The sequence below is a fragment of the Phocoena sinus genome, chromosome 2, assembly GCF_008692025.1.
Source record: "Phocoena sinus isolate mPhoSin1 chromosome 2, mPhoSin1.pri, whole genome shotgun sequence".
Classification (NCBI taxonomy): domain Eukaryota; kingdom Metazoa; phylum Chordata; class Mammalia; order Artiodactyla; family Phocoenidae; genus Phocoena; species Phocoena sinus.
The window spans coordinates 67908315-67920645 of record NC_045764.1 but is presented as its reverse complement, the minus strand read 5'-3'; the positions used below and the strand labels follow the sequence as shown (position 1 = coordinate 67920645).

Sequence of the window (12331 nt, the reverse complement as noted above, 5' to 3'; positions counted from 1 at the left end):
CAGGTACTATTTTAGGTACTAGGGACATGGCAGTGAATAAAACACATACCAGTCCCTCCCTCGCCAAGTTACAGTTTAGTGAGGAGACAAATACAGGATTGAGACGTGGCATGGTAGATAGTGGTGAGGGCCAGGAGAAAAGTAAACCAGGGAAGGGGACCGGGAATTGTGCACACCTGCGTGCTCGCATCTGTGGGTGGGGTGGGTTTGGGGCTGGTTTTCAAGACTGTGCTAAGGGAAGGCTTCAACACGAAGGTGGTTTTTAAGTCAAGATCTGCAGGAGGAAGTGAGCCATGTGAATATTGGGATAAGAGCAATCCAGGGAGAGGAAAGGGCAAATGCAAGACCCCGAGGTGGGATGCCTGATATGTTAAAGGAAAAGTAAGAAGGAGGCTGGTGTGAATGATGTTTGAGAGATCATAAGGCCAGAAGGTGTGGAGGGCAGACTGTGTAGAGTTTTGCAGGTCAAGGAAAGGACTTTAGTTTTTATTCTGTACAAGTTAGGAGGCCATCAGAATAGTTTTAACCAAAGGGGTGACTTGGTATTCTAACCCTGGTAATTGGGTTGAGCATAGACCACTGGTAGCAGTGGCAAGAATGGAAACAGAACTTTAAGAGGGAAATATAATATAAATGTAATGGTAGTTTGGACTGGGATAGTATCTGAGAAGCAGTAGGAAGGGATCAGATTCTTGGTTAAGGATTGGAGTTTGGGAGCAATGCAAAAAGATATGAAAGAAAACATCTCTGAACTTATAGTAGTAAAATGTTAATTTTCCTCATTTAAAAATTACTTTATAACAAAAAAGATAAATAAGCCAATTTAAAAACGGGCAAAGGACTTGAATAGACAATTCTCCAAAGAAGATATACAAATGGCCAACAAGTATATGAAAAGATGAACATCACTAATCACTAGGGAAATGCAAATCTCAACCACTTTGAGATATCACCTCATACTCATGAGAATATGGCTTCTAACAAAAATATAGAAAATAACAAGTGTTGGTGAAGGTGTAGAGAAACTGGAACTCTTGGGCTACTGGTGGGAATGTAAAATGGTGCAGCCATTGTGGAACATGGCAGCTCCTCAAAAAATTAAAAATAGAATTATCATATGATCCAGCAATTCTACTTGTGGGTCTATATCCAAAAGAATTGAAAGTACAAATTGAGTTGGTTTTGCCCATAGTACTATCAATAAAAACCATTTTAACAAATCATGAGTTCATAGAAAATCTCTGGCTTTGTGGTCTATTTTCTCAAATAATAGGAAATGAACTTTCAATAAAAAGTACATGGGGACCTTGAACAAATGGTTTTTCTGAAGCACAGGTGGAAAAGGGCAATTCTTTGACTACCTGGAGGATCTGACTAAATGAATTTCTACCTAAGCTCTTCATTTACAATAACTGAAAAGAGATAATTTATCTTCTACTATGGACTTTCAAATTAAATATAAAAGGAATGTAGGGACTTCCCCGGTGGTGCAGTGGTTAAGAATCCACCTGCCAATGCAGGGGACACAGGTTTGAGCCCTGGTTGGGGAAGATCCTACGTGCCGCGGAGGAGAAGCCCGCACACCACAACGAGCGGCACTAGAGATAGCCTGGGCGCAGCAACGAAGACCCACGCAGCCATAAATAAATCAATAATAAATAAATAACTAAATAAAACAAATACTACCAAAAGAAAAAAGGAATGCAGGTAGAGAAAATATGCAGTAAAAAACTGATATTATACCAAAACTGACCAGTATTTAAATTATTTTTTCTCTCGCATTCATCAACTATTTGTTAGAGAGGGGAATGACACTTCTCTCCCACCGAATTTATACAAAATTCAGCCCCTCAAAGTAAAGCGATATGTGGACTTTTCTTAGAGGTAAAGGACGAAACTACGCGTTGCAGTTTGTAAACAAACTTCTGTATAGGCATCATAGATGAATAAAATTATGCATTTAAAAATCTGAGGTTAACAAGGTATTTAAAAATAACCAAGGGTTATTGCTACTGCCTGTGGTATCACTGTGTAAACACTGCTATCTAGTTGAAAGTTTATGGACTGTCTAGGATATTTTTTTTTCAAAGGTTTAATAAGAAAAGATGGTGCCACTACTGCGACTGTACCCAGGCAGTTAAACTCTTCACTGAATTTCTTTACTGTTGCTTTTGAATAGTGCGCTGTTTGCTATTTTAGGGTAACCATAGGGGTAAAGGACCTCACTGAAAAATCCACACTCGCTTTGCTCATTTGGGAGAAAGATGATCCTCCGGATCTGTGACTTGGAAGAAGGAAAAAAAGACAACCTTGCTCTTGATCATTTGATGCACAAACCTCCACGAATATTTAGGTACAGGGCCTGATAAAGTAGGAATAAACGAGAGGGGCAGTTCTATTTTTCTAGTCTTCTGAACAGGGAAACAACGCATCTTAAGCCATCAATCGGCTTTTGGCGGATCCCTGCTCTAGTTCAGTTTCCTCCTTCTTTTGTTAAATGTTTTCACCTCTCTGACTTTAATGAGGGTCGGGAAAAGAAAGGGCTGTCACCCGGTCGCCATGGGTGGTCACTTCGCGACAGGGGAGGTGGGGTCTCACGAGCGAACAGTCCAGTCCGTCCCCTCACTCCGACCCCGGCGCCAAGCCCTTGCTCCTCGGGTCCCGCCCACCGGCGAGCGGGGGCGGGGCCGGCCACGAGCTGCCCTCTTCCAACATGGCGCGGCGGGAGGCGGGTCCCTTCGCCGGCTTCCAGGGTTCCGGCGCCGCGCGTTTTGGTTCCGGAGTAACAGTGCCCTCGCCGCCGCCTTCTCCCTCCTGCCGCCGCCTTCCCCCTCCTGCCGCCGCCGCCGACGCCGCCGCCGCCGCCGCCGGGACGCGCGGCCTCGGGTTGCAGGTTCTGAGTCGCGCGCGCCGTGCACTCTGGCTCGGGGTGGGGCAGAGGACTCGACCCCGACCCTCCCGCGGAGGGCCCCCTCGGCTTTCTTGTGGTCCAGCGGCCCTGGGGCTCCTTCCTAACAGCCCGGGACTGAGTCCCCTCAAGTCGGGGACCCTCCCCGCTCCTTTAAGGAGGAGTGGACACCTGCCGCCGTATCTCTCTAAAACGACGTCTTCTCTGTGCTGTCCCCTCACACCCACACAGACGGCAGAGAGCTGCAAGATGCCGTTTGCTCTCTTTTCCAACTACAGAACCTTCTGATCTCCGCTAGTTCCTGCTGGCTCCTGCCCCTTGCTCCGTCCACGCTCACAGGGAGACATCCCTCAACCCCATACAGCCTGGGCCTGGCTCCGAGCCTGCAGGCTGCTTCCGGACCACCTCCTCTCTTCACTCCCCCTCCCTCTCTGTCCTCTGACCCTCAGTCCCCTTGTCACCTCTAAGAGCCCCCGCCTAACCAGGAGCCAGGGGGTTCCCCCCTACCAGGATGTGAGCCCCTTTAACCTGTAATGCTGTGGCTGGCCCTTGGCCCCTTCCATGCCATGGAGAGCCAGGTGCTGGTGATTCGCATCAAGATTCCAAATAGTGGAGCCGTGGACTGGACAGTGCACTCTGGGCCGCAGCTACTCTTCAGGGATGTGCTGGTAAGTGCTAATCTCAGTGTCCCTAGCGAGGGGGGCGCAGGGATTTGTAGGGCAGTAAGCACCTTGATCACCAAATCTTACCCTGGTGGCCTGAGCTAGTGGCCATTGCTGGCCTCGTATGGGGGCAGTTTCATTTCTTCCACCACAAGCATTGATTAATTGTATAGACTGAAATCTGACAAGTGTGCAAGTTCCTGGGGGAAGTAGAGATGAATCAGATTGGACCCCTGCCCTCAAGGAACTCACAGCCTGGACTGGGACATAACACACAGAAGCAACCAACTGGCATACAAAAAGCTGAATCTAGAAGAGTTTTTCTCAAAGATTTTTTGGAATGTCCCTGGCCAAATTCCAGCCTGTCTTTCTACTGAGTTCTCTGAACTTGGTAGCTAGTGGGAAAGGGAAACAAGGCAACTCTAACCAATCATGTTTCAGCAAGCCTAAGACATCGTAAGTTTTAAGATATTATTTTATGTACCGCTAAGAAAGAAAAAAAAATGCGACCTGTTAAACTGTGACACGCCACACATCGTACAAAACCCAATTTCAGAGATGTTAAAATAGAGGGAAAATGTGCATCTTAGAGTCAATGGTGTAGTCTTACTTCCATAATAAATATTCAAAATATATTTCAAATAAAATCATGGAATGTTAGAGCAGAGGATAACCTTGGAGGTGGCCTGTTGAGCCCTCTGATCTTTTTTGCAGATAGTTACTGAGGAGCAGTGAGGTGAAATGGCTTTTCCAAAGCCATGTTACTTGTGAGTGGGAGAGTCAGTGCCAGAACTCAGATTTCCTTACTTTACTTGGTATTTATTTCCGCATGCTGTAGTACTACTTCTCAGCTTTTAGTATTCATGTGAGATAGAGTACATCGTGCCCATTTTATATTTTGAATAACTGTGCTATCAAAGGCAGAGCTGACATACCAAGGAGCATGTTGCAAGTACCAGATCTATAGTGGAACTTACCTGCAGGATAAGATGGGGCTGGTTGGAGGTTTGGGGGAAGAGGAAGATCTGGGATGTGGTTTTTGATTGTCATAGGTTACTCAATCAAAATTTGATCTGTGTACCGTCATTTTGAGTTCTGGATGTTACCACCTAGAACATACAGATCTTCAGGTGTCTGCACAAGGAGTGCAGAAGCTGGAGTAAACCAGCAGCCTCCGATCTTGTACACATATGCCATCCTTCTCTTTGCATCCAGAGTTCTCCACACGCTCACATGCACATGGATCTCCCTTCATGGTAAGGCCCAAACTCCTTGGCGTGGTCCTCTGGGCACATATATATATGTATATATATATATATATTTTAAAAATAAATTTATTTATTTATTTATTTTTGGCTGAGTTGGATCTTTGTTGCTGCACGTGGGCTTTCTCTAGTTGCTGTGAGCGGGGGCTACACTTCGTTGCGATGCGTGGGCTTCTCATTGTGGTGGCTTCTCTTGTTGCAGAGCACGGGGTGTAGGCGTGCAGGCTTCAGTAGTTGTGGCTCGTGGGCTGTAGAGCGCAGGCTCAGTAGTTGTGGCTAACGGCCTTAGTTGATCCGCAGCAGGTGGGATCTTCCCGGACCAGGGCTCGAACCCGTATCACCTGCGTTGGCAGATGGATTCTTAACCACTGCGCCACCAGGGAAGCCCCTCTGGGCCCATCTTGATTGGCTTGTACCTGCCTGGCACCAGCTTCATCTCTCACTACACTCCCATGAGCATCCTGTCTTCCAGATATATAGAATTAACCGTGAGTTCTCCCAGGTGCCCAGACCTTCTTCACTGGGCCTCTTTCTTCAGCTCGCCAACTCCTACCTGTCCTTCAAAGCCCAGCTTGGCTTTTCCTCTGTGTTGGTCTTGGTCACATGCCCCTCCTCTGTGTTTCCACAACTTTGTTTTGGCAAAGTATATGGGTTTTGTGCTAATTTTGTCTGTCTCCTCCACGAGATGGTAAACTTCTGGAGGAGACGGACACCTCTGTTTCCTCTCTGTTTCTGATGCTTCATAGGACCCTGAAATATTTATTTAATGAGGGAGCTTCAAAGAGGATGCACACCATTATGGTTTTGTGGACAGCACACTAGGTTTTGAATCAAGAAATTTGTGTTTAATTGTAAACCACCCCACTAACTAGGCACGTCACTCTGCCTCTCCGAGCCTCAGTTTCTTTATTTGTAAATTAGGGATAATGATACCTGCCTCAAAGACTTGTAAAGATTAAGTGAGATTGTGTCTCTGATGAGAAAGACAAGAGCTTTCTTTCACTTTACTCATTTGAGACAACAGAAGGTATTATTTTAAGTAGAATGGTACAGTGTTAAAAACACAAACTGGAGCCAGGCTGACTGCGTTTACATCATAAGCCTTACCAGACTCACTTGGGCAAGTGTCTTCTGTATCTCAGTTTCTTCATCTGTAAAAAGACAAAAATAGGGTTGGGGGGATAAAAGTAGTGCCTACCTCACAGAGTTCTGAGGACTGGTGGAGTTGGTATGTGTAAAGTACTTACAACAATCTGGAGCATAGTAAGTGCTCTGTAAGTGTTGTTATTGCAGCAGAAGGGATAGGGCCTGGGCATCTCTCAATTGTACATTGGCTCAAGGATGACTGGCCTAAAAATAAACTTTGCACAAACGGTTCCATCATCGAGAGCTCAGAGTGCCATGTGCCACGTGCTTGCTCAGGTACGCCCAGGTGGAGCGTGTTATGTTGGGAAGGCCTCATGGAGGGCTCGTGACAATGGGTGCTGTATATCAAGTTCTTGGAACTGCAAGCTCAATCCTGGAGGACTCCTTAGATCTCTTTTCCAGGTTTACCTTATCTCTTCATTGAGAAATAGGCCAAAAACCCAACAGTCACATCAGCATCTTTGGCTTGGAACCTTAAAATTTAAAGCCAAATGAAACCTGAACGTTCCCCTTCATCTGATATCTCTCCTCGCTTCAGTTTTCAAATGAGGAAGCATGAACCCCTGATGGGGAAAATGCTAAAGCAACACAGCTGGTTTGTGGCAGAACCAGACACGGAAGCCAGAAGCAATTTGTAGTCACTGAGTCAGCTGGAGCTGAGGGCGTTTTGGACTCAGAGTCAGTAGTTGAGGGCTCCATTCACAACTCCATCAAATGGCTGGGACTCTGTGGGCAAGTCACTGGGCCTCTCTGGGGCCTTTGTCCTTCGTCTGAATAGTTAGGGACTGGTGCATTGTGAAGTAGACCCAGCTGGCCCTCATAGGCAGAGGCATTTGGGTTAATCTGTTTTTCAGCTTTCTGTGTTTCTCTTCTTCCGTGGCAATCCAGTCCCCAGTTTGGGGAAAATTGTGCAGGAGATCTGAATGTTCCCCCTTTCCTCTTGCTGTTTGAATCCTCTCTCCCAAGTTCCAGCCCAGATTTCCCCTCATCTGTGAAGTTTCTTCTATCTTAACCGAGACCGTGATTCTTACTGCCTTCTGAGTTAGCACCTACCGTTTGCTAATTTGTCTTTTGTTTGGCTCTTTATCATACTATAAGTGCTCTGATTTGTTAGTCTTTTAGGTTTGTCTCTATCTTTGTGACAGATTATAATCTTCCTAAAGTCAAGGAGCAAGTCCTTATTCTTCTGTAGCCTACAGTTTTGTAATCTTTATCCTCCTGGCACGTTATAGATGCTCATTTATATTTTGGTTTGCTATTGTTTGACTGATTTATTGAAAGGAAGGAGAAGAAAAGGATCAAGAAATGATCACCAACAAGATATGTGAACTTATGTGCTCTTTCGAAACTTTCTTTAGGTTGAGTAAAATGTTGAGAATAAGACAGGGTCATTTTGAAATAAGTCACTTAAAATACAACTGGAAAATACACATAAAATTAAATGTGCCTGCTTAGAAAAGACCAGGAGATACTGATTGAGTTTTACCTCTTTGTCATTATTATAGCCCACTTTATTTGCTTTAACAGAACAAGATGCGTCAGTTGTGTTCACGTGATTCTCATGATTCTCTCAATCAGGTTTGCTTTTTCTTTCTCTTTTTCCCCCCCACATTAGTTGTAAAGTTTGTGTGGCTCCTTGTTTATGTTGATGGGCAAAGGAGGCCATTGCTGCTCAGCAGGGTTTTCAGATGGTTGTTAGAAGTTTGCTGTTTGACAGGTTCTGCTATTCCATAAGTAGGAAGGATCCTAAATTAGGTTGCTAATACTCTAGGGTTCACATCTCAAGATTGGGTTGTCTGGAAGTAAGCAGTGATAACCTAGACTTGGAGGGTTTGGGGCAGTGGAGGGTCCCCCCACCCCCACCCCTTTTTAAACCAATACTTGGCTAATCCTCAGTAAATGCTGTGGAAGGATGAAGTAAGTGAACCAAAGACCGTCCTCCACTGATTGTCAGGTGCTGAAATTTAGGATTTCGTTATGAGGTAAGATTTGTAATGTTCCAGTCATCAGTGACTTGTTTTTATTTATTTAACAGACACTAATACTTGCCACTTACCATGTGCTAGACACTCTTGTAAGCACTTTATAAATATTAACTCATTAGTCCTACAAGGTAGGTACAGTTATGATCTCATTTTTACACAGAAGGAAACGGAGGCACAGAGGAAATTCAGTCACTCAGTGACTGAACGGCAGAGCCAAGGTCCAACCCTAGCAGTTTGGCTCCCGTCCACACTCTTAGGCGTTACACTGGCTGCTTGTGTATTCTATACTCGCTCACAGTTTTCATTTAGCTGTCAATAATACTTTCTGCCTACAAATATGTAGAAAGGATTTTTTTCAATACTAAAATCTTTTACAAATACTTCCACAGAAAGTTGTTTCATTTGCTATAGACTGAGAGTAAGAAGAAAAAATAATCTCTTTTGGCTCTAATGAGTGAGGGCTCTGCCTAAGATAGTTCCCTTTGATCAGTTTTTTTTTTTTTTTGCAGTATGCGGGCCTCTCACTGTTGTGGCCTCTCCCCTTGCGGAGCGCAGGCTCAGCGGCCATGGCTCACGGGCCTAGCCGCTCCACGTGGGATGTTTTTCTGGACCGGGGCACGAACCGTGTCCCCTGCATCGGCAGGCGGACTCTCAACCATTGCACCACCAGGGAAGCCCCCTTTGATCAATTTTATATGCACAGATTTATTTAAAACACACACACCCACACACACACACATACACAGTAGAGACAAGGCTATTATGCAAATTGCCACTGCAGCAAAAGCTTCTAAAGAACTGCCTTTAGAAGGAAGTTGCAGCCGCCACCCTGCTAAGTGCCCTGCTTGGAAGGGCTGTGGGCTCCCTGCTGAGAAATACTGCAAGTGGCTTTGTCAGCTGGCTGCCTGGTGCCATTTGTGGCACGGCCCAGGAGGGACGTTGTGGCAGAGCTCCCTGAGAACAATGAGGTTTGCAGACCATTTGGGTTGGACTGGACATAATGGAAGGTCACTTTTCCCAGAACTAACAATTTCTCGAAGGTGTTCTGTACCTCTTTAAATAAGCTGTCTCTGTAGACTATTTTTTAAGTGTTTTCAACTTCATAGATTCATTTAAACATTGATATCAGGTTATATACACTTTTTCTTTTGTAGGCTAGATTAACTTTATTTCAGTGTCATTAAATGTTTTTTAGTTGCTCAAGAGTAAAGGTTGATAAGAATTGTTTGTGTTAAATGTATTGTAGTATTGTAGATTTACATCATCATCATGGAATCTTGTTTTTTGAACTCTTCCCAGTATGAGTGCAAGGAAAGGTGTTGGTAGTCACATATCCAGAGCTGCATTTGTTGAAGGTCTACAGTGTGTTAGGCTAGTTCATGTTCATGTTTCTTACATTATTTAATACTTTTTACATTACCTCTGTAAGCATTATTAGACCCATATTGGAGGATAATCAAATTGAGGCTCAGAGAGGTTGAGTAATTTGTTGCTAGTCACAGCTTGTTTAGTGCATGAGCTGAGATTCAAACCCAGGCCAGTCTTGACTCCCCAGACCTCTTTCTCTACTAACAGTACATTCCTTCTATAGCCCCCTGGAAGAAACCTATTTTTTTTTTTTTATAAATGCACAACAGTGTAATTGTCTATGCTGTTGAATCGAGAGTAAAAAATTATGTTATTAGTACAGAGTGGAAAGGATTTTTAAATGGTCCCCACCCCCAGTATAGAGATTTAAGCTCCAGAATAGAGATTTAAACTCTGGACTTAGATTGCTGGGCTAAGTGGATTATGTGCCTAATGTTTTTATAGTTTATGCCAACATTTCAAAAATCTTTTCAGGTTCTCCTGTTTCCTCTAGGATTTGCCAAATGTTAGCAATAAAGAAGATGGCTAATTGTGTTCCTTTATTCTTTCTTTGTTTAGGATGTGATAGGCCAGGTTCTGCATGAAGCAACCACCACAGCGTTTGAATGTAAGTCTGGCTTGTATACTTTCTTGACTGGTTTCTTTCTGCAAGTAATTTTTTCAAAGGGTTTATGGGTTGCGTTACTTTAGAAACTGACAAAAAACAGATTATTTATGATCATCATATGGTACATTTAAATATTTATAAATTAATGCAAGTTTAATGATGATAACCGGAGGAATATTTTCTTATTTAATCATATCTTGGATGTGCATATTTCTGTAATACAGCTTTAATACCAACATGACCTTTATCTGCTCTTGCTCCTCACTGTAATAATATTGTGGGACAAAATGAAACGTGGTAAACTACCTGTAGTTTAATCCTTTGCTGCTTTAAAACAGCAACAGGGGCTTCCCTCGGTGGCGCAATGGTTGGGAGTCCGCCCTGCTGATGCAGGGGACGCCGGTTCGTGCCCCGGTCCGGGAGGATCCCGCATGCCGCGGAGCAGCTGGGCCGTGAGCCAAAAAAAAAAAAAAAACAGCAACAGAGTAGAGCATTTAAGTGAACGTTGCATGGAGTAATTCTGTTTTATTGGGGCTTGGCATGGCTGTTAGATGATGGCAGCAACACTTCAGGTCTTGAGTCCTTCCCACCCCCCAAAAACAATTGGCTTGGGGACTGGGGTGGGGGCAGGTGTGTACTAGAAAAGTGGTTTTTGACATAAGCCAGAGGGAGGTCACGGGCTGAGTAATGTTAAGGTGAGAGTTTAGTCAGCACAGGGGCTCTGGTGTTGAGAAGGATAAAGTAAGGATCTGTAACTGTGGTCCCATCTTTTCTCCAAGATGTGCCTGCTTTTGCACGTAGAAAAATGTACAGTTTCTCCACGTGATTTTTTCCTTTTTGTTCTTGCTTTTTAAGCAGATGGTTAACTACAGAGAGTACAATTGTCCTCTCTTTGTTTATGTTCTCTTGGGGGACAATTTGGCAATACTTACCAAAATATAAAATGTTCAAACCTTTGACTCAGCAGAATCCACTTTTAGGAAGCTGTCCAATAGAAATACCCTACACATGTGTTGAATGCCCTTCAAACAGAGTGTCCTTGTGGAATTTTTTTTTTTTTTTTTTAATTTTGGCTGCGCCGCACAGCTTGCGGGATCGCAGTTCCCCACCAGGGATTGAACCTGGGCCACGGCAGTGAAAGCGCCGAATCCTAAGCACTAGGCCACCAGGGAACCCCCTGGAGTTTTTATTTATTTATTTATTTATTTATTTATTTATTTATTTATTTATTTTGACTGCATGGGGTCTTAGTTGCACACAGGATCTTCACTGTGGCATGCGGGATCTTTTGTTTGCAGCGTGTGGGCTCTTCATTGTGCCATGCGGGTTTTCTCTAGTTGTGGTGCCTGGGCTTCAGAGCACGTGGGTTCTGTAGTTTGTGGCACGCAGGCTCTTTAGTTGAGGAGGGTGGGCTCAGTAGTTGTGGCTTAGTTGCCCTGTGGCATGTGAGATCTTAGTTCACCGACCAGGGATCGAACCCACGTCCCCTGCATTGGAAGATGGATTCTTTACACTGGACCACTAGGGAAGTCCCTGGAATTATTATTATTTTTGTTTTTGCGGTACACTGTTGTGGCCTCTCCCATTGCGGAGCACAGGCTCCAGACGTGCAGGCTCAGTGGCCATGGCTCACGAGCCTAGCCGCTCCGTGGCACGTGGGATCTTCCCGGACTGGGGTACGAACCCGTGTCCCCTGCATTGGCAGGCGGACTCTCAACTACTGTACCACCAGGGAAGCCCGACATGGAATTATTTTTAATAGCAAAAAATTTAGAGGTAAGCTAAATGCCTAGAGTAATGGATTAATAAATTATTTATCCATAGTCTGAAGCATTAAGCAGTGGCTAGAAAGAATGAGAATTTTAAGCATTGACATGGAAGTATATTCATGATATACTGTTGAATAAACAAAATATGTATGGTATGATCTCATTTTGTAAAATATTACAGAAAAAATGTTTAAATTTCTAGGTTTAACTTAGAGATCACTTTCCTTCTTTTCCCCGAACAGGGCAGAAGCGTATACCCATCTGCATCTGGATCAGTTTAGGTGAAAAGAATAAGAACAAAAATACACAGAGACAAAATAATTAATAGTTCTTTTTTTGTGTGTGCTTAGATTATTGTGTACTTTCCATTATAGACTTAAAATCCTAGGCTGGCTTTTTTTCGTGTGATTGTTCTAGGGTGACCTTATTTTCTGTACCAAGGATCTTCCACTAATAAATGAAATCTATGTATAAGAAATAGTTGGAAGATGTAGTTTATAAGCTAATTGGTTGAAATTTTTGAGCTCTTTCAGTTGTTTATGGTATGATGGAACAACTCCTGAATAAATAAAACTTTAAGGTATTTATAGTAATATATTTAATACTGCAAAGTATACCCAA

General features: G+C 43.8%; 1 protein-coding gene across 6 annotated transcripts in view; it reads left to right on the top strand.

Moving 5' to 3' along the window:
- Positions 1-2801: 2801 nt before the first annotated feature.
- MAP2K5 (mitogen-activated protein kinase kinase 5) overlaps positions 2802-12331 on the top strand; it is a 269304-nt gene continuing 259774 nt past the window's right edge. For 3 of the 6 annotated variants that reach the window (XM_032622661.1, XM_032622660.1, XM_032622663.1), the window contains exons 1-3: positions 2802-3576; positions 7509-7559; positions 9893-9941. In XM_032622661.1, the coding sequence (XP_032478552.1) occupies positions 3442-3576; positions 7509-7559; positions 9893-9941 (235 nt within the window). In that variant the 5' untranslated portion in view covers positions 2802-3441. The remainder of the gene's footprint in view (positions 3577-7508; positions 7560-9892; positions 9942-12331) is intronic. The other 3 variants (XM_032622664.1, XM_032622666.1, XM_032622662.1) reach the window with 1 other exon arrangement.